Source organism: Cololabis saira, chromosome 17 (assembly GCF_033807715.1).
Source record: "Cololabis saira isolate AMF1-May2022 chromosome 17, fColSai1.1, whole genome shotgun sequence".
Classification (NCBI taxonomy): Eukaryota; Metazoa; Chordata; class Actinopteri; order Beloniformes; family Belonidae; genus Cololabis; species Cololabis saira.
The window spans coordinates 39,799,332-39,818,621 of record NC_084603.1 but is presented as its reverse complement, the minus strand read 5'-3'; the positions used below and the strand labels follow the sequence as shown (position 1 = coordinate 39,818,621).

Genomic DNA, 19,290 nt, shown 5'->3' with positions numbered 1-19,290 from the left:
TTGTTTTTTCCACTGATGAGTCTTGTTTTAAGTGTGATAAGATTTTTTTACTAAAATGAGACATTTTAACTAGAAATAGGACAAATATTCTTGTTAAGATTTTGAGTTTTTGCAGTGATCCGTGTTACTTATCCTGTGAAGGACAGAGTCATATTGATAAGTTCAGAAAAGTGTTTTTTATTGTTGTGTTTTGATGTATTTGATGTTAGCCCAGTGGATATTTAAAGCTTACAGAAGGCTGCATTTAACTGCTGCTATGTCATTCCTGCAGTATTTCTGCAGCTGTTTTGGTCACTGCTATTATTTGTAATATATTATATTATTTGTAATCAGCACAAATTATCTGTCCCCATATGATCAAATCCACCATCCCCCCTGATTTTCTTTTACAACTCGAGTACTGGGGCTATGACTTTGATCTTCAGTGAAGAGATTGGGGTTTCCAATTTCCTCGATGTCTGCGAAGGCATCACGTGTCGTCATCACTGGAGGAAGTGGGATGTAAACACGTGAAAAAGGAGCAAAGTCTGCACAAAGTGTCTCGAAACAAAGACCCTGAGAAACTCCGTAGAAAAACACGCATTACAGCCTTCCACACAAACACTTCCAGAGCCGTAACAGAGCACGGACCCGGTGAGCAACAACTCAACATTTCAGCCGCCATTCTTTTGTCTTTTCCCACCTGTGTTATTATAACCTGGTTGTTTGGCTGTCAGACACCTCAGAAAGTCTTTTAACAATTTACAACAATAATTTACAAACAGACAGGCCACATCAAAGCTGCCATGTAGAAAGCACATTAGAAAAGGCCTGTACTGAGTGGACAAATTAATGAAATAGGAAATAGAAAATAAGGAACAAAAAAAACTTAAATTAAATAAATACGTTTTCTAAACATTATAAATGTGATGACAAAATAATGACAAAAAATAAATCAGGGCAACATTGAGGCTGCACCCCACGTGAAGCTACCAGCCAATCAGATCTCTTCTGCTCAGAGCGGCGCTTTTATGATATTATAATATGATAAATATAAAGGCCTTTATATATATCTATGGGTGCTCCAACTCTGAGCTTTCAGGTCATAGACATATATGTAGTCCATGGGCCAGAACCCAAAATTTCACTTGTCAGTACCACTCAAGGTGACCAAACTTACTTATGATTTTTGAAAAGATCCATGATATTTTGGTATGATAACCTTCCTGAGTGGCAGCTGTATCATAGTTATTAGTTCATGAAGTTACCCACCCCCTTCAGGAAATTCCATTTTAGATGCTGCTGCATATCCTGGTTTAGACTCATGTACAGGAAATCTGTTAATGTTTCACAATATTGTATTTGGTATCATTTTAAAGGGGACCTTTTAAGAATTAATTCAAGCTAAGATGTGAATCTTTCTGACCAACATAGAGGTCACTGTAGCTCTTTAAACTATAAACAACACACATTTTTACACAATTTTCACCTAAATGATATACTATCTTTTATCCCTGTGTCATCTAGGAACAACAGAGACACAAAATACAAAGCTGGAATACTCACAGGACCATAAGGATTCAGGAAATGTATAATATACCCAAACTATATCATTGTTACAGGTCATTGACTGCGTTTACATGCAGTCAATAACCCTTTTAAAACCCCAATATTGGCAATAACCCGAATTTGCACGGCCATGTAAACACCAATAACCCTTTGAATAACCGGAATTTGCTCAAATTCGGGTTTTTAAAAACCCCAATATGAGCCCTGGGTTACTCCTTTTAAAACCTGAATATTGGGTCATGTAAACACCAAACAGAATATCCCCATCAAACGGAACAGGAATTTGTTTTCTGCTCATGCTCTGTTCACAAGGAATCCTGGTCTTTTGAGTCCAGGAAGTTCTTATAAACACGGAGAAACACAAGACCAGGAGGAGACTAATCACTTCATAAATGTAATGAAGGATATGAACATTTCTGCATTTGTAGACGGTAGAAAGTACTGGCATAGAAGATTTACAAGAAGGTGAGCGAAAAGTTGTGTGAAGCAGCATTTGTTTTGAATTTGGATACAGGAAGAAGAAGCAGAAATGACGGTAATTGCATCATCACGTTCTCCGTACGTCGCTGGTTTGATCCAGATATCCCGAATGATTAATTACCATGTAAACAGGGATAACCCTGTTTGTTCACGCATTTAAACGGAATATTCCGAATGTTTCAGTAACCGGAATATTAGCAATAACCCGAATTTTGACTGCATGTAAATGTAGTCATTGTGAGCCTTAAACTAGAAGAGCATCATTAGGCTCCTATGAAACTATAACAGCCACTAGGCTGATGTCACAACTGGTCTTTATCATGCAAATACACGACATAAAATACAAAAAATACACACAAAAAAATACAAAGACTGGAATACTCACAGGACCATAAGGATTCAGGAAATGTATAATACACCCAATTAAAGGAACTTGTGGCAGGATTTATGAAAAAAATTCGTATACGTTTTAAGTTTTCTAGTAATAATGTCAGATGAAGCGTTCCAAACCCAAAAGAATGAGCCCTCTAGTGTATCTCTCCGTTGCCTTGAACAGGCTGTGTGCTGCAAAATGTGCTGCAATTCGGGCCCAAATTTCCCGCGCTGTCCTGCGGATGTGACGTCACATGACGCTGCATGTGCGTTCTCCCCGTTCTCCCGTGCCGGCTTCACTGTTGGCTGCAGTACCCCCAACGGCCGTCGTGGTGAAGGGTGGCGCTAGAGAGTCTCATTTCTTAAAAGGAGCCTCATGCTCCTTTAAGAATCATCGATTAGCCTGAAGGGGGTATGATCCAGCTGCCACTCAGGAAGGGTTATCATACCAAAATATCATCTACAGACATGGATCTTTTCAAAAATCATAAGTAAGTTTGGTCACCTTGAGTGGTGCTGATATCTGGCCTGGAACATGGACATGTCTATGCTCCGACCCTGAGCTTCCAGGTGACTGTAGCCAAATTTAGCTTTAACTTTTCAGACGCCGTTAAGGGCTAAACGCTTAGAGACCAAACTAGCGACCAAAAGTTGAAAAGTGTCGTTAGATATGAGGTTTTTCTCCCCCACGGCCACAAGCTGTCACAACCCTGTCACAACCCTGTCCCGTGTTGAGTGACAGGTGGAGGAGAGCTGGGGTGGGCGTGGCCAGCCACAAGCCCCGCCCTGTCCCGTGTTGAGTGACAGGTGGAGGAGAGCTGGGGTGGGCGTGGCCAGCCACAAGCCCCGCCCTGTCCCGTGTTGAGTGACAGGTGGAGGAGAGCTGGGGTGGGCGTGGCCGGCCACAAGCCCCGCCCTGTCCCGTGTTGAGTGACAGGTGGAGGAGAGCTGGAGTGGGCGTGGCCAGCCACAAGCCCCGCCCTGTCCCGTGTTGAGTGACAGGTGGAGGAGAGCTGGGGTGGGCGTGGCCAGCCACAAGCCCCGCCCTGTCCTGTGTTGAGTGACAGGTGGAGGAGAGCTGGAGTGGGCGTGGCCTTTGCTCTGACGTCAGCAGAGCGGGAGCTGATTCCAGGTAAACAGGTGATCTTCAGTGGGCTGTGCTTATCCAGTTTTTCACACTTGTTTCATTGTCTGACAATAAAAAGTAAGTGAAAATAAAAACTTTAGGGATGCTGTTGTATTAAAATAATCTGCACAGATGGATGGGAGAAGAAATTTGAGAGATTAATGACTTCATGTAGACTTAACCTAATTAATTTCCAATAAATGTAGCTGTCAACAGAGTGAGATGCTCACAGAGACCACAGGGAAGAGGAGCACCCTTAATCAAAATGTCGTCTTAAAATGTCCTGGAAAAATAATTCCAGGTAAAGAGTGGGAACCTTATGCATAACGGAGACATGAATACCACCGGTCAAGTATGGTGGAGGGAGAATCGTGCTTCGTCTTTGCCCTTACACATGGAGGTAAATCCACCACATGACTTCAGATAAAGGAAATCCACCTTTTGAAATGGTCCGGACTTTAATCCCATGAAGATGCTGTAAAATAATAATAATAATAATAAACTTTATTTCTATAGCACCTTTCATACGAAAATCGCAGCTCAAAGTGCTTCACAGTAACAGTACATGTCAAGAACAATGAGAAATAGAGAAACAAACAGCAAATAAAACAAAAAACACAAATATTTAAGTGCAGTGATATAATACATAACCCTCACAAAATTCAGTTCCAAATTCCTCCACAGAACAACTACTAAGATTGGATAAAAGCAATGTTGAGGGCCGCTCGGTGGCGCAGTGGGGTAAGCAGCGGCTCATATACTGAGGCTACAGTCCTCCTGCAGCGGTCGCAGGTTCCAATCCCGGCCTGCGCACCTTTGCTGCGTGTCTTCCCCGTTCTCTCTCTCTACCCCTTTCCAGTCTGCATCTTCAATAAAGGGCCACTAGAGCCCAAAAAAATCTTTAAAAAAAAAAAAGCAATGTTGAATATAAAAAGGTAAAAATACTGCACCGAGTCGTAGGCAAAGGAAAAATAAAAAGATAAAAATATCAACAAATAAGAGTACAAGATAAAAATGATCATATAAAAACATTTAAAAGTATAAAAGTAATGCAGACAGTAAAAATCAATGATATATAGATAAAAGGAAAGTGGCAACTAAGGCACAGTTTGTCAGCCGGATATCTCATGCTTAAATGCTTGAGTGAAGAGAGAGACATTTTAATTTGTCTTTTGAAGATTTCTACCGACTCGGCTTCCCTGATGTTTTTGGGCCGTGTGTTCCATAGTTTTGGGGCGGAGTTGACAAAGGCTGCATCACCAAAATGACCTAAATAGAGCCGTGTACATCAGACATCCTACAAATATGCCTGAGCTGAAGGAGAAATGGAAAGAGGAACGGCCCAGAATTTCCCCTGAACGTTGTTCAGCTTTGATCCAGAGCAGGGATCAGCAACCCGCGGCTCTAGAGCCACATGCGGCTCTTTAGCGCCGCCCTAGTGGCTCCTGGAGCTTTTTCAAAAATGTTTCACCTTTTTTTTCTTCTTTTTTTCCCTTTTTTTTCTCTTTTTTTCTTCCTTTGTCCTTTCCTTTTTAATCTCGATATTTTGACTTTTTTCTCGATATTTTGACTTTTTTTCTCGATATTTTGACTTTTTTTCTCGAAATTTTGACTTTTTTCTCGTCATTTCGACTCTTTTCTCGACATTTTTCTGTTTTCTTAGTGGGAGGTTTTTCTCCCACTAAGGGAGTTTTTACCTGCCATTGTTTATATAATAATTGCTCGGGGGTTTATGTTTATGTTTATGTTTATGTTCATGTTCATGTTCATGTTCTGGATCTCTGGAAAGCGTCTAGAGACAACATCTGTTGTATTAGACGCTATATAAATAAAATTGAATTGAATTGAATTTTGACTTTTGTCTCAAGATTGTACTTCAACATTAATCTTGACATTTCAACTTTTTTCTTGAAATTTTGACTTTTTTCTCGTCATTTTGACTTTTTTCTCGTCAAGTGCATAATGAAAAAAAAATCTTCACCCAGTTATAACCAATATAGATACTTGCAGCATGTGTTGTCTTCATTATAATGCTTATACAAGACTTTTTATTTTTTGCGGCTCCAGACATATTAGTTTTTTGTGTTTTTGTCCCAATATTGCTCTAAAACATTTTGGGTTGCGGACCCCTGATCCGGAGAATCTGGAAGATCTGGTTGAAGTTGGTGCTGCTCTAGGAGGTTCAAACAACTCCAGGGGTTTACTTACTTCTTCCTCCAGCAGTGTGTATGTGTAAGGGGTGTATTCAGGATATTGTGCGTGTCCATTAATGTAACTTAGATGACAATCAGATCATATTTTACGTCACATTTGAGCAGAAAACGAGTTAACTCCAAGAGCTTTGCATACTTTTTCCTGTCACAGTGTGGTGTTTTTTTTGTTTTTTTTTCCCCCTGATGTGGTGGCTTTAAGCTCCACGATGACTCAGGTGAGCCATGAACAGTGGGGACAGGTATCTGGCCTGGGCAGTGTGGACATGTGGGTCCTCCAGTCCCCCCAGGTAAAGGTGGAGGTCCTCACCCTGGGAGCCATCATCAGGTCCGTCTGCTGCCCAGGGACAAGCGGTCAGATGACGGACGTCGTCCTGGGCTACGATGACCTGGAAGGTAAGAATAACTAGTTTTTATTCAATTAAATTTCAATTAAACTTTATTTATGTAGCCCAGTGGTAAATTTGGATATTACATGCTAGTAGAGGTTACATGGTCTAATGTACAGGACTGTCTCAGAAAATTAGAATATTGTGATAATGCAATTCTGTAATGCAATTAAAAAAACAAAAATGTCATACATTCTGGATTCATTACAAATCAACTGAAATATTGCAAGCCTTTTATTATTTTAATATTGCTGATTATGGCTTACAGTTTAAGATTAAGATTCCCAGAATATTCAAATTTTTTGAGATAGGATATTTGAGTTTTCTTAAGCTGTAAACCATGATCAGCAATATTAAAATAATAAAAGGCTTGAAATATTTCAGTAGATTTGTAATGAATCCAGAATGTATGACATTTTTGTTTTTGTAATTGCAGAAAATATCAATATTCAAATTTTTTGAGACAGTCCTGTATATTTACCCACAAAATAGTTTCTCAACTCATTAAAAGTAAGCGTTAATTTATTTTGAATTTTTTTTTTTTTTTTTTTTTTTTACCTTGTCTGCACACATATTATTGATTGATACCATGACGGTAGAAACCAAAAGTGTATATATGTGCATTATTACTATATTTAATATATATACATATATATACGCACACAAATGCGTACACATACATAAATATACACATACAAACCCAGTGTTTTTTTTTTTTTTTTGGGGGGGGGGGGGGGGGGGGGATGACGACGACATCCACTGCCAATCCAGGAAGCAGGAACACACGGAGACACACGTCAAGCACTGGAAATCTGCAACAAAAAAAAAAAACACAAACAAAGCACGAAACCGGCACGGAGCCAACCAAAACAAAAACAGCAATCGACCTAAATCTTGAGATCTGATCGCAGTCTGAGCTAAGCTATCGCTACCGCTACCTAAACCCAAAAACTAGAGAGCCAGCATGCAGGTGAACAAGCCAGTGTGTATGTCTATGTGTGTGTGTGTGTGTGTATGTATATGATCATGCGTGTGTGTGTGTGTGTGTGTGTGTATATGCATGTGACTAAGTGACTGTGTGTGTGCGTGTGCGTGTGCGTGTGCGTGTGTGTGTAATAAACCAAACAAAGCTCCACCTGAAGTGTATCTATAGTGGGGGAGGGGGGGGAGCAACCCCGCCACCCGCGAGACCAGAGGCCGACACGGAAGAGCCCGGAACCCAGGCCACCGGCAACCCCACAGAGGGGAGAAGTAGGAGGGAGGCAACCCACCGCCTGCGAGGCCCCCCCCCCCCCCCGGCGGCGGCCGAGGGGGCCCCGCGGGCGGGGCCCCCACGGCGCGGGAAGAAGCAGCCAGGGACCCCGCGGCGGCGGACCGCGACCCAGGTGATCCCCGGCCACCCGGTCCGGGCCGGACACGCGGCCAGGAGGCCCTCACCCTTCAGGCCAACGACCCCCACCCGGCAGGGGGCCAGCCCGCCCGGAGAGACAGAGCCGCCCCGGCCGCCGACGCGGGCAGGCGCACCCGTCCCCCACGAAAGTGGCCCCCCAAGACCAGAGGGGCGCCCCGCCGCAGAGGCAGCGGGGGGGACCGGAGACGGGCCCGGAGAGAGGGAACCCCCCAACAAGGCGACACCCGTGCAGGCCCGACAACGGAGGGCCCCAGACCCAGGCATCCCATTCATTCATCCATTCACCTATCAGATACCTATACTAATAATAATATAATATACTATACATAATAATAATACTAATAATAATAATAATAATACTAATAATAATAATAACCATCTTTGTATAATATAATATTCATAAATTATTAAGTTTTGATGTCCTGCCAATGGAGGCTCAAATCCTCCATGGCAGGACCCTTCCATACCGCATTCTCACCGACACAGACATACAATCACGCACCGTTTCCCCGTCCCCGGGGGGGTCCAGCACCGCCAGAAGGCACCCCAGGCTGCACGGCGGGCCCCGCCAGGCCCGGGTAACCCGACCCACCTGTCCCAGGCCAGTGAGGGAACGCGGGTGATGTGGGACCCCCTCCCGCCCCTGGTGTTGAGTGCGTGTGATTAATGCCATTAAAAACAGGGAGGGGGGAGGGCCAAGTATCGATTGACACCGACCCCCCCCCCCCCTCCCGAACTACGTGTCCTTGTCAAATGTATTTATTAAGTGTTGAATGTGCAGTGTCTATTTTGCTGTTAAAACCGTGAGGCGGGGAGTGCCAGGCCCCGCGGGACAGTGCCCCCCACGACCCGGACCCCCCGCCCCTCGCCTATGTGCGTATGAATCGTGTAGGGGGGGAAAGAGGGGGAGCGGAGGCCGAAGCCAGGAAGCAGGACCAGCAAAGCCGGCCCTGATAAGACACCCGCGTCCCCCCACCGGCCGTCCAGTAGACGGGGGCCGGCCCTCCGAGCCGGGCAAGGGCCCCACCGTACCTCCAAGGGCGCCCCCGGCGCCGCCGGAGCCCCCAGACGGAGGGGGAAACGGTCCAACATCCTCCCATTCATACTGACAACATAAGACATAGATACCTGGGAATGGTGCCACCCCGCCGTCGCGCCCGCCCGTGCACCCCCCGGTCAGGGGAGGCCCGCTCCCCGGACCCGGCCCCACCCCCCCCCCCCCGAGGCCACCCCGGCGGACACCCCAAGGGTCCCGGAGTCCCCACATCCGCAGGGGCACTTGGCCCCCGCCCAGCGACGGAGGACCAAGGCAGCAATGCCCCCCCAGCGCAGACAGCCACCCCCCACCCAGGCAGGGCCGGGCCCTCCGGGTGGGACCCCCACGTCCACGGCCCCGCCCCCCCCGGGAGGCCCGGAGACGCCCTAGCCACAGCCCCCCGCCCGAGCCCTCCCCAGCCAATTTATTTTGAATTAATAAATTAATAACTGACACATGATTTTCTAATGATTAAAATGGATCAATGGAGCGACGCTAACACTGGAGAGACGTGGTCTCTCCTGCTGATTCCTGTCAGCACTCGTGCTGCTGCATTCTGGATCAGCTGGAGCCTATTCAGCAAATTACTTGGACATCCTGCTAACAACACATTACAGTAATCCAGTCTAGAAGATACAAACGCATGAACTAGTTTTTCAGCATCACTCTGCGAGAGGATTTTCCTAATCTTTGTGATATTACGTAGATGGAAAAACGCTATTTTACAAACACCTGATTTAATATACGGTTTAAACGACAAATCCTAATTGAAATAACACCAAGGTCCCAGTTGTACTGGAGGCCATCACCATCTAATCCCTTCCTATGATGCTCTGGACCAAGAATGATAACCTCTGTTTTATCTGAATTTAGAAGTAAAAGTTATTATATCAGTCCTTGATGTCCCTAAGACATGCCTGAAGTTTAACCAACGGTTCTGTCTCATCTTCGTAGACAAATAGAGCTGCGTATCATCAGCATAACAATGAAAGTGTATGCCGTGATTCTGGATTATACTTCCCAATGGCTGCATGTATAAACTGAACAAGATTGGCCCTAGCACTGAACCCTGCGGAACACCATAACAGACCCTTGACTGTTCTGAAGAAACCTCATGTACATGAACAAACTGGAACCTGTCAGATAGGTATGATTTAAACCAACGTAGAGCTGTCCCTTTAATCCCAACAACATGCTCTAACCTGTGCAGTAAAATGCTGATCTACAGTGTCAAAAGCAGCACTGAGGTCCAGTAGAACCAGTATGGACACTAATCCCTTATCTGAGGTCCAGTAGAACCAGTATGGACACTAATCCTTATCTGAGGTCCAGTAGAACCAGTATGGACACTAATCCCTTATCTGAGGTCCAGTAGAACCAGTATGGACACTAATCCTTATCTGAGGTCCAGTAGAACCAGTATGGACACTAATCCCTTATCTGAGGTCCAGTAGAACCAGTATGGACACTAATCCTTATCTGAGGTCCAGTAGAACCAGTATGGACACTAATCCTTATCTGAGCTCCAGTAGAACCAGTATGGACACTAGTCCCTTATCTGAGGTTCAGTAGAACCAGTATGGACACTAATCCCTTATCTGTCTCTGCTATGATGATCTGAACCCTGACTGACTTCAAACAGATCATTTCTATACAAATGATTTATCTTTACAAACGACAATGTAAAAAGTGTACACATGAATGACGAGTCTCAAGTTCAGAAATCAGCGTTCAGTAGACTTCAATAAAAAAGGATTTCTCAAGAGCTCCTGGCGTGTTTATTTCAGGACAAACTAAACCATGTAGAATGAGCAAACGAGCGTTTTTTTGCCAGGTTATGTGTCAGATAAGCGGTACCTGGGTGCTGTGGTGGGCCGGGTGGCCAACAGGATTGCACGAGGGCGCTTTGCAGTGGACGGGAAGGAGTATCAACTAGATACCAACAATGGACCCAATGCCATCCATGGAGGCCTGCGGGGTTTCAACAAGGTAAGCATTATTTACTTCATTGATTATAATGTTGATTAAAATTATAAGATGAATGTCATGTGAAGGTTCCAGACCCCAGGTCCTGTACAATTAAAATAAAAAGATATTTGTCCTTTCTACGCCAGGCGGTCATACTGCACATTATTATACTTCCCTTGGCAGTCAGAGGTCTTACTGGCAGATTTGCCAGTAAGACCTTGATCATTATGTGTTAACAACTCTAAGGGCCAGTCCCAATCCCCCCCTAGTCCTACTTTTCAGCACTACCCCTAAGCAGACCTTGCAGACTGAATAAAAAAAAAAACATGGCGGACATTTCTTATTTTTTAATGAATAAAATCAAAATTTTGAGTTAGTTTCTGCATAAAAATGCGTTTTGTTTACATTTCTAGCGAGAAATATATATTTTACTTTCATAATATTCATTCAGTGAATGTACATAATCACTTGTTTGCCCGTTGTTGCGAAGATCTCGCCAGAATAAAGGCTGATTTATGGTTCCGCGTTACACCAACGCAGAGCCTACGCCGTAGGTTACGCAGCGACGCGCGCCGTATGCCGTACCCTACGCCGTAGGCTCTGCGTCGATTTAACGCGGAACCATAAATCAGCCTTTATTCTGGCGTGATTATCGCAACAACGGGCAAACAAGTGATTATGCCGAGCCGGCAGGCTGTTCTCATCCCAAACTTTTCTGAGCAAATTTCTTAACAGGCGTAGCTAAAACTGTTAGATTTAATCTATTAAACCAACATTTATCTTCCTAAATGATTTATTTCAGCCAGTGGTAATTCTCCACAGAGCTGCAGGTTTCTCCCCGGGACGACGGCGCAGGTTGACCCGGCCGTGAGCTGCTGCTGCTCCGAGCCGGCGGCTCTTCTCATCGCCGAAAACATCGGATCAAATTTCTTAACAGCCGTTATTTGGATAAACTGAGCCCAGGTTGGGGATTTTAACGGTTACTTTTACGCCTGTAAAAAATATTAAAACTTAATAAAGTGGCATATTAACAGCGCTACAGCTGAAATTAAAACAGCTTTTAGCTCTGGGCTTCCTGATATGGTGTGACGTATGTGCAAACGTAACTACGCAGTCGCTTACGTACCTGAACGTAAACCACACAGTGACGTAGCAAGCAAAATTTAGGGGTGGTGCTGAAAGTAGGGGTAGTGGGAGTATTGGGACAGGGCCCTGGGAAGATTACAAGTGCCCTAAAATCTGTGGCTTCTTCTTTAGGGCTAGTGGTAGCGAGTTAGGGTTAGTGGTAGAAAGTAGGGAGTGTATTGGGATTGGCCCTTCAGGAAGGTTGCCGGGACACTCAACATGCAGACCCCTCGTGTCTCCACAGCAAGTCCCCGTCTCCACTCACGTAGGTCCTGCCTGATGAACTAATCTTGGTCTCTGCAGGCTCTCTGGGTCGCTGCAGAGGTGGAGGGGGGTGTGAGGCTGAGTCTCACCAGTCCAGATGGAGACCAGGGCTATCCTGGTGAAGTCCAGGTGTCTGTGTCCTACACCCTACAGGTAAGCACACCCATCTCCCAACCTCCTCCAACACGCTGTCCACAACTATACAAACCTGTCTCTGATACCAGGGAGGACCTGATGGAAAGGTTTGAGTCCTACAATCGTTCTTTATGTGTCCTAACTTTGTGCCAATTTCTTTCTTTCCCTCTAGAAGTCTTATTAATGCTTAAAATGCCAGTATGTGATTGTGTGTTGCATATGTGAAATGAGTCAAATGTGGGTTGTTTGATTAGGGGGAAACACTAACTGCTGAATATGAAGCCCGGTCCACCAAAACCACCCCCATCAACATCACCAACCACTCGTACTTCAACCTGGCTGGGCAGGTAAGGACATGTGACGACATGTGACGACTGCTCCTCCACGGTTTCACAAAGTTAGGAGATGAACTGATCATCAAGTTTTATCAGTTTGCAGGTCTTTATCTTTCAATATGCGTCAACACAATGCCAAGAGGGAAGGATATAAGCAATGGTTTTAGGGAAACAATTGACGGGTGAGACCTGCACCTCAACCGCAGATAAGTCAGTAGCCGTTTTTAGATCGGGTCCCGCTAATATCGCTGGATGATGAATGCGTGTTTAAAGCGCGTTGGGTGTAAACGCAAGGCGTATTATTGGTCCCCTCAGGCCTGAAGGTGAGTTGAGGGGAGGGAAGGCGTTATCTGCGTAACATAACGTCACCTGTGAGGGCGTGTGGATGACGTATTGTCCTGCATCAGCAGGAGTTATACTCCCACCAGGATGGATGAACGTCAGGCTTTTTATCCGGGTTTTGCTTGTTGTAAACCTTTGGTTTGTCATTGTTGTCTCCACTTGTTCAAATAATGGACCATCATCCTTTGTGGTTGTGGACATACGCCAGTTTCTGGCTCCGAATATTGTACTTTTAGGAGTAGTTTTGAATCACTATACTTTTTACTTTTACTTGAGTAGATTTGTGAAGAAGAAACTGTTCCTCTTACTCCGCTACATTAGGCTACATTCAGCTGTTACTTTTCTTTTATCCCTTTTATCCACGTACGCGTCAACCTCATGACATCACTGGGTGATTCTTTGGGAAAAATGTTTGTTTTTGCATGTTTTGTCACATTTACACAGACTCAAACACACACAGAGTTTCTATGAGTTCATGTTTGTTCTAGTTCTGCCTGGTTAAAAAAGAAAAGTACAAAGGCTTGACATTTTGTGCTACTTGTGCTTAATTTATTTTTTTATTCTGTTATTTTATTTATTTTATTATTTATTAAAGTACTTGAATTTACTTTAAGATTATTTTAATTTAAGCTATTTTTTATTAATTTTAATTAATTTTATTATTTTATTGATTTAATTTGCCTGAAGATGATTATTTTGTACTTTTGTCTGTTTGAATGGTTGTGTTAAAAAAATAAATCAGACGTTACTCAACAGTTACTCAGTACTTGAGTAGTTTTTTCACCAAGTACTTTTTTACTTTTACTCAAGTAATTATTTGGATGACTACTTTTTACTTCTACTTGATTCATATTATTCTGAAGTAACAGTACTTTTACTTGAGTGCAATTTTTGGCTACTCTACCCAGGCCTGGTTATGGCAGCTCAACACGCCCCCCCCCCCACGTTGGTTAATGATTTAAAAAGTCAGGCAACACGCTACATACAGATACAAAAACTCAAGATTATTGTCACGTTTGTTTGCATCAGGTACTTACTGGGAAAAATAAAAAAACAACATTGAAATCAGCGTGAAGACGGTGCGACATATCAAAAATACTAAAGTTTATCATGTTGTGGAAGTAAATATCTGCATTTCCTAACTGTGGACAAACCCCCCGTGTTTCCTTGTGTGTGTGTGTGCATGTGTGTGGGTACGTGTGTGTGTGTGTGCATGTGTGTGGGTACGTGTGTGCGTGTGCATGTGTGTGGGTACGTGTGTGTGTGTGCATGTGTGTGGGTGCGTGTGTGCGTGGATCCAGGGTGCAGCAGATATCTACGACCATCACGTGTCCATCGCTGCCCCGTCCTTCCTGCCGGTCGATGACTCAGTGATTCCCACAGGTAAAACTAGGGAAACGTGACGCATCATCAGTTCTCACTTTTTGGGGTCCACAGTAGTTTTCTTGACACAGTGTCATGAAAGCTGAGGGAGAGTCGATGCAGGAACAAAGGAAGAATCATAGACATTTTATTTTTCTGATTTGAGGAATTTTCTAATTGCCTCAAATCAGGCGAAATAGTGAATTTGTGAAAGATGCTTTTTTTTTGTGAGTCAGCAAAAGCATTGAACACTCATAAAGCTTTTATGTACGTTCTGTGTTGAAAAAATCGATTTTCCGATTTTCCGATAAATCAATTCTCATATTAATTCCTAAAAATCGATTTGTATGTCTAAAGATCGATTTCTTTTCATCATTACATTACAACCTTTGGTATTTTTTGTTTATGCCCAAAAAAGGAATGTTTTGTTGGACACGAGAATAACTGGTCCCTGTTTTTGCCTTTAAATATGTTTAAAGGTATGAAAACATGTTTTCAGTTATAATTGCATAAATTGTCTATATTTCATTACTTTATATACTGTCTTGGGGTTACATTTGCATAAAATGCTCAAAACCAAATTCTCAAAAATTTTAAACCGAAATAGACCAAAAATGGAAATCATTCAAACGAAATGTGGGAAAAATGAAATAGCACCAAGGAGAAAAGCGCACAAACCTGGTGACCGTTGATTAATCCTCAAAGCAACGCTCGGTTCTTAGTTTATTTGGACCACTTTTTAAAGGGGCAGAAAGTGAAGACAACAGAGTTGGAGTTGAAAAAACATCAAACTTAGAACACTGTTATTCACAACCAGGCTTAAACTTGTGCAGTTTGTCTTAATATTAATTATCTGTTTTAATTTGTACGTACTAGGGCAATGTGCAATGCAACACGCACTTTGTACTGTATGTCACACAATTAGGATACTCTCAGTACCATAATATTACCATCGCTGGTATTGTAATATGCATTTTTGCTCAAGTCACTTTAGATACAATCCATACTGCTTTTAAATGCTGCTAAATCTATTTTTCTTTTATGTATGTTTGTATTGTTTGATTGAATAGTGTTTGTGTTTTCTGTGGGGACTGCAGGTGGAAACTAGCATTTCTGCTAAAAATCCAGTGTATTTACACTGCTGAATGTAGTGTTCATTAATATGCATTGTCCCGTCTAAACCTTGAAACGTGCAGGTAGAATGTTGTGAGGTGTGAGGGTTTGACGTGTCACCAACGTATCTGCAGGAGAGATCAGAGCGGTGGAGAGCACGGCCTTCGACCTCAGAGAGCCGGCTCTGCTCGGCACTCGGCTGAAGGAGCTTCCTGGTCCGGGCTTTGACCACAACTTCTGCCTGTCGTCCCCCGGGGATCCCTGGACGGAGAGACACGCTGCCAGGTGTGCTGCAGGACCCGTGTCCTCACTCACAAACACTCACACCCAGTACTGGAATTGAGGGGGGATGAGGGGGGATGAGGGGGGATGGCATCCCCCCTGAAATAAAAACGGTCCAAATCATCCCCCCTGTAAAACTGCCATCCCTCCTTTCCATCCCTTATGTCACTTCATCAATGAATGTGGTTTTACTGTTATTTCAACATTTTGAGTCATCACCAGAAAAATAACACCAGAAAAATAACTTATTTGACAATTTTCACCTGTTTCAAGTAAATTTTCACTTGAAATAAGTAGGAAAATCTGCCAGTGGGACAAGATTTATCTTCTCATTACAAGCAAAAACATCTTGTTCCACTGGCAGATTTTTCTACTTATTTCAAGTGAAAATCTACTTGAAACAGGTGAAAATTGTTGTTTTTTCCAGTGATGAGTCTTGTTTTAAGTGTAATGAGATTTTTTTTACTAAAATGAGACATTTTAACTAGAAATAAGACAAATATTCTTGTTAAGATTGTGAGTTTTTGCAGTGATCCATGTTACTTATCCTGTGAAGGACAGAGTCATATTGATAAGTTCAGAAAAGTGTTTTTTATTGTTGTGTTTTGATGTATTTGATGTAAGCCCAGTGGATATTTAAAGCTTACAGAAGGCTGCATTTAACTGCTGCTATGTCATTCCTGCAGTATTTCTGCAGCTGTTTTGGTCACTGCTATTATTTGTAATATATTATATTAATTGTAATCAGCACAAATTATCTGTCCCTATATGATAAAATCCACCATCCCCCTGATTTTATTTTTACAACTCGAGTTGTCACCCAGGTGACAGGAGCACGTGCTTCTTCTTCCAGGGTGCGTCACGCGGCCAGCGGGCGTGTTCTGGAGGTTTCCACCAGCCAACCGGGGCTCCAGTTCTACACGGCCAACGTCCTGGACGGCTCCATCACAGGGAAGGCCGGGTCCAGGTACGGGAAGCACAGCGCTTTCTGTCTGGAGACGCAGAACTGGCCCGACGCCGTCAACCAGGTGAGCCGGGGAAACCCACTCCGTCGGAGGGAAACATCCGTCCCACATGCCGCCACGGCTCATGTTTTTACTGCTGTCATGTTGAGGAGGCTGAACGACACCCATCGTTACAAACATGGCTCGTGAAGAAGCAGCTGCACAAACCCCACTAGAATTTCATGATTTTGAAATTGGAAACGTAAATCAAAACCAGAACGCAGTGACTTTCCACGGAAGAGTATTAGGGCCATGCAGGAGAAAAATAAGAATAATATTTTAGAGGAGGAAGATTTTTTTTCATTATGCACTTACCGCGCTGTCTCAGAAAATTAGAATATTGTGATAAAGTTATTTATTTTCTGTAATGCAATTTAAAAAAAAACAAAAATGTCATACATTCTGGATTCATTACAAATCAACTGAAATATTGCAAGCCTTTTATTATTTTAATATTGCTGATCATGGTTTACAGTTTAAGATTAAGATTCCCAGAATATTCTAATTTTTTGAGATAGGATATTTGAGTTTTCTTAAGCTGTAAGTCATGATCAGCAATATTAAAATAATAAAAGGCTTGCAATATTTCAGTTGATTTGTAATGAATCCAGAATGTATGACGTTTTTGTAATTGCATTACAGAAAATCACAATATTCTAATTTTCTGAGACAGTCCTGTATATTCAACCCTGGGGGGACAGGAAGCCAGTGGAGTGAGTGAAGAATGGGGGGGATCTGGTCGTGTTTCATATCACCAGTTCCAGGTTCCAGGGCATGGTCCAGAGTCGTGAACACGCCTCAGAAACTGCTGCTCAGGAGCTTCTCCTCGATCTTCTCACGATGTTACGCCTCCTCATTCTCAACATTCGGTCTGTTCATTATGTCAGATCATAAAGCAGATGTGGGTGCATGAGATTTACAATCACTGAATGGTGTTTTCATTTAGATTGTGTAAAGTGTCCCAGCTGTTTTGGAGTTGTGCTGCTGATGCCGTTTACCTCTGTTCCTCTTATTTGAGGTTATTCACAGTAAAGACGTGCTCACGTTTGTGTGGCTGACACGGACTCGTACCTCCAGCTGTGTTTGTGTGCGTTTATCCTCAGGTTTCATTCCCTGATTGTCTTGTGCGTCCTGGGGAGGTCTACCGCCACGTCACCCGCTTCACCTTCACCACCGCCTGATACCACGTCACCACGGCAACGAGGAGAGGGCCGGGTTTACAGAGTCAACATTTACCTGAGTATCCGGGGTATTCTGCTCCTCACCGCTGGAACAAACTTCCTGTAGACCTGAGCTCTGCTCCAACTGTCAGCTCCTTTAAATGGTGTAAAGGATCATTTTAAGATTAAGATTCCGAGAATATTCTAATTTTTTGAGATAGGATATTTGAGTTTTCTTAAGCTGTAAACCATGATCAGCAATATTAAAATAATAAAAGGCTTGCAATATTTCAGTTGATTTGTAATGAATCCAGAATGTATGATATTTTTGTTTTTGTAATTGCATTACAGATAATCACAATATTCAAATTTTCTGAGACAGTCCTGTATTTTCACAAGGAAAAAAGATTATTGAACTTGTCTGCAGCTTATGAACTTTGTCAGACATTTACTCTGGGCAAAGGTGTAAAGGATCATTTTAGCTGTTTGTCTGCTCCAACTGTCAGCTCCTTTAAATCACGATAAAAACATTACTGTTTACTGAAGCGTACTCTTAAATTAAATACTTATGATTTTTTAAAATTTGACCCGGTCTTTGTACGTTTTGACCGTATAGAAATGTAATTCTTGCCATTGTAAGAAAGAGATGTACCTGCTGTAAACTCTACTGCCCTTACTTTTTAACAACTTGTACTTTTTATTATTTTACCTCTTTTCTTATCATTTTATTTCATTTTATTTGTTATTTACTGTTAAATTGTGTCTTGCCGCTTTTAATGTTGATGTAAAGCACTTTGAATGACCTTGTGTTGAATTGTGAATGCCTCCTGACAGCAGACGTTTCAGCGGGACCGGGGGGCGCTCGTCTCGGTAAAGACGGCTCAGGGACAACACAAGCCTCCGTATAAACCCAGTCACATGTACAGACCAACACACTCCCAACTGGGACGTCCTGACCAATCAAACACGTTTCTGCTGCATGCTGTGTTCTGAATAAAAGAGACTGATGCCTTCACTGTTGTTTCTTCATTCAACAAGACTCCTTTTACCGGTACTTAAGTTCACGGTCACAAGTTCTGGCACCACGTTAGAGCTGTACAATAGTTCAAATTGTAATCACAGTTTCAATTTTACTGGGGAAACAAACAAACAAAAAACTATCATGTTCCCACCGTCTTGTGTCTGGAAAGACCAGAGTGATTCTGAGGTGATAACGAGGTCGTACGTGTTCCATTATTCCTATTACTTTCTGTTACATCACATAATGGCAAGGAATATATCCATATATGGATATATTCCATTATATTATACATGTTCTGGGTCTCTGGAAAGCGTCTGGAAACAACTTTTGTTTTTATTAGAAGCTATATAAATACAATTGAATTGAATATATCCGTTCTCCTGAACGTTTAACATTTAAAGGAGCATGAGGCTCCTTTTAAGAAAGAGACTCTCTAGCGCCACCCTTCACCACGACGGCCGTCGGGGGTACTGCAACCAACATTGAAGCCGGCACGGGAGAACGCACATGCAGCGTCATGTGACGTCACATCCACAGGACAGCGCGGGAAGAGCGGCCCCAGCACTGCAGCACATTTTGCAGCACACAGCCTGTTCAAGGCAACGGA

General features: G+C 43.1%; 1 protein-coding gene across 1 annotated transcript; it reads left to right on the top strand.

The window, feature by feature from the left end:
• Nucleotides 1-479: 479 nt before the first annotated feature.
• galm (galactose mutarotase) lies at nt 480-18,691 on the top strand. The gene is made up of 9 exons (XM_061745346.1): nt 480-633; nt 5,939-6,132; nt 10,407-10,561; nt 11,969-12,082; nt 12,319-12,411; nt 14,043-14,124; nt 15,351-15,501; nt 16,352-16,526; nt 17,606-18,691. Exons 2-9 carry the CDS (start codon nt 5,946-5,948, stop codon nt 17,681-17,683), a joined length of 1,035 nt encoding a protein of 344 aa, XP_061601330.1. The 5' UTR covers nt 480-633; nt 5,939-5,945; the 3' UTR covers nt 17,684-18,691.
• The last annotated feature ends 599 nt before the right edge of the window (nt 18,692-19,290 follow it).

What these genes read in the sequence shown, in the direction of transcription:
- galm (XM_061745346.1), top strand. Translation starts at nt 5,946, where the DNA reads ATGACTCAGGTGAGCCATGAACAGTGGGGACAGGTATCTGGCCTGGGC. An exon ending in ACTTCAACCTGGCTGGGCAG is followed by an intron (nt 12,412 to 14,042) that starts GTAAGGACATGT and finishes GCGTGGATCCAG; the next exon opens with GGTGCAGCAGATATCTACGA. An exon ending in ACGGAGAGACACGCTGCCAG is followed by an intron (nt 15,502 to 16,351) that starts GTGTGCTGCAGG and finishes TTCTTCTTCCAG; the next exon opens with GGTGCGTCACGCGGCCAGCG.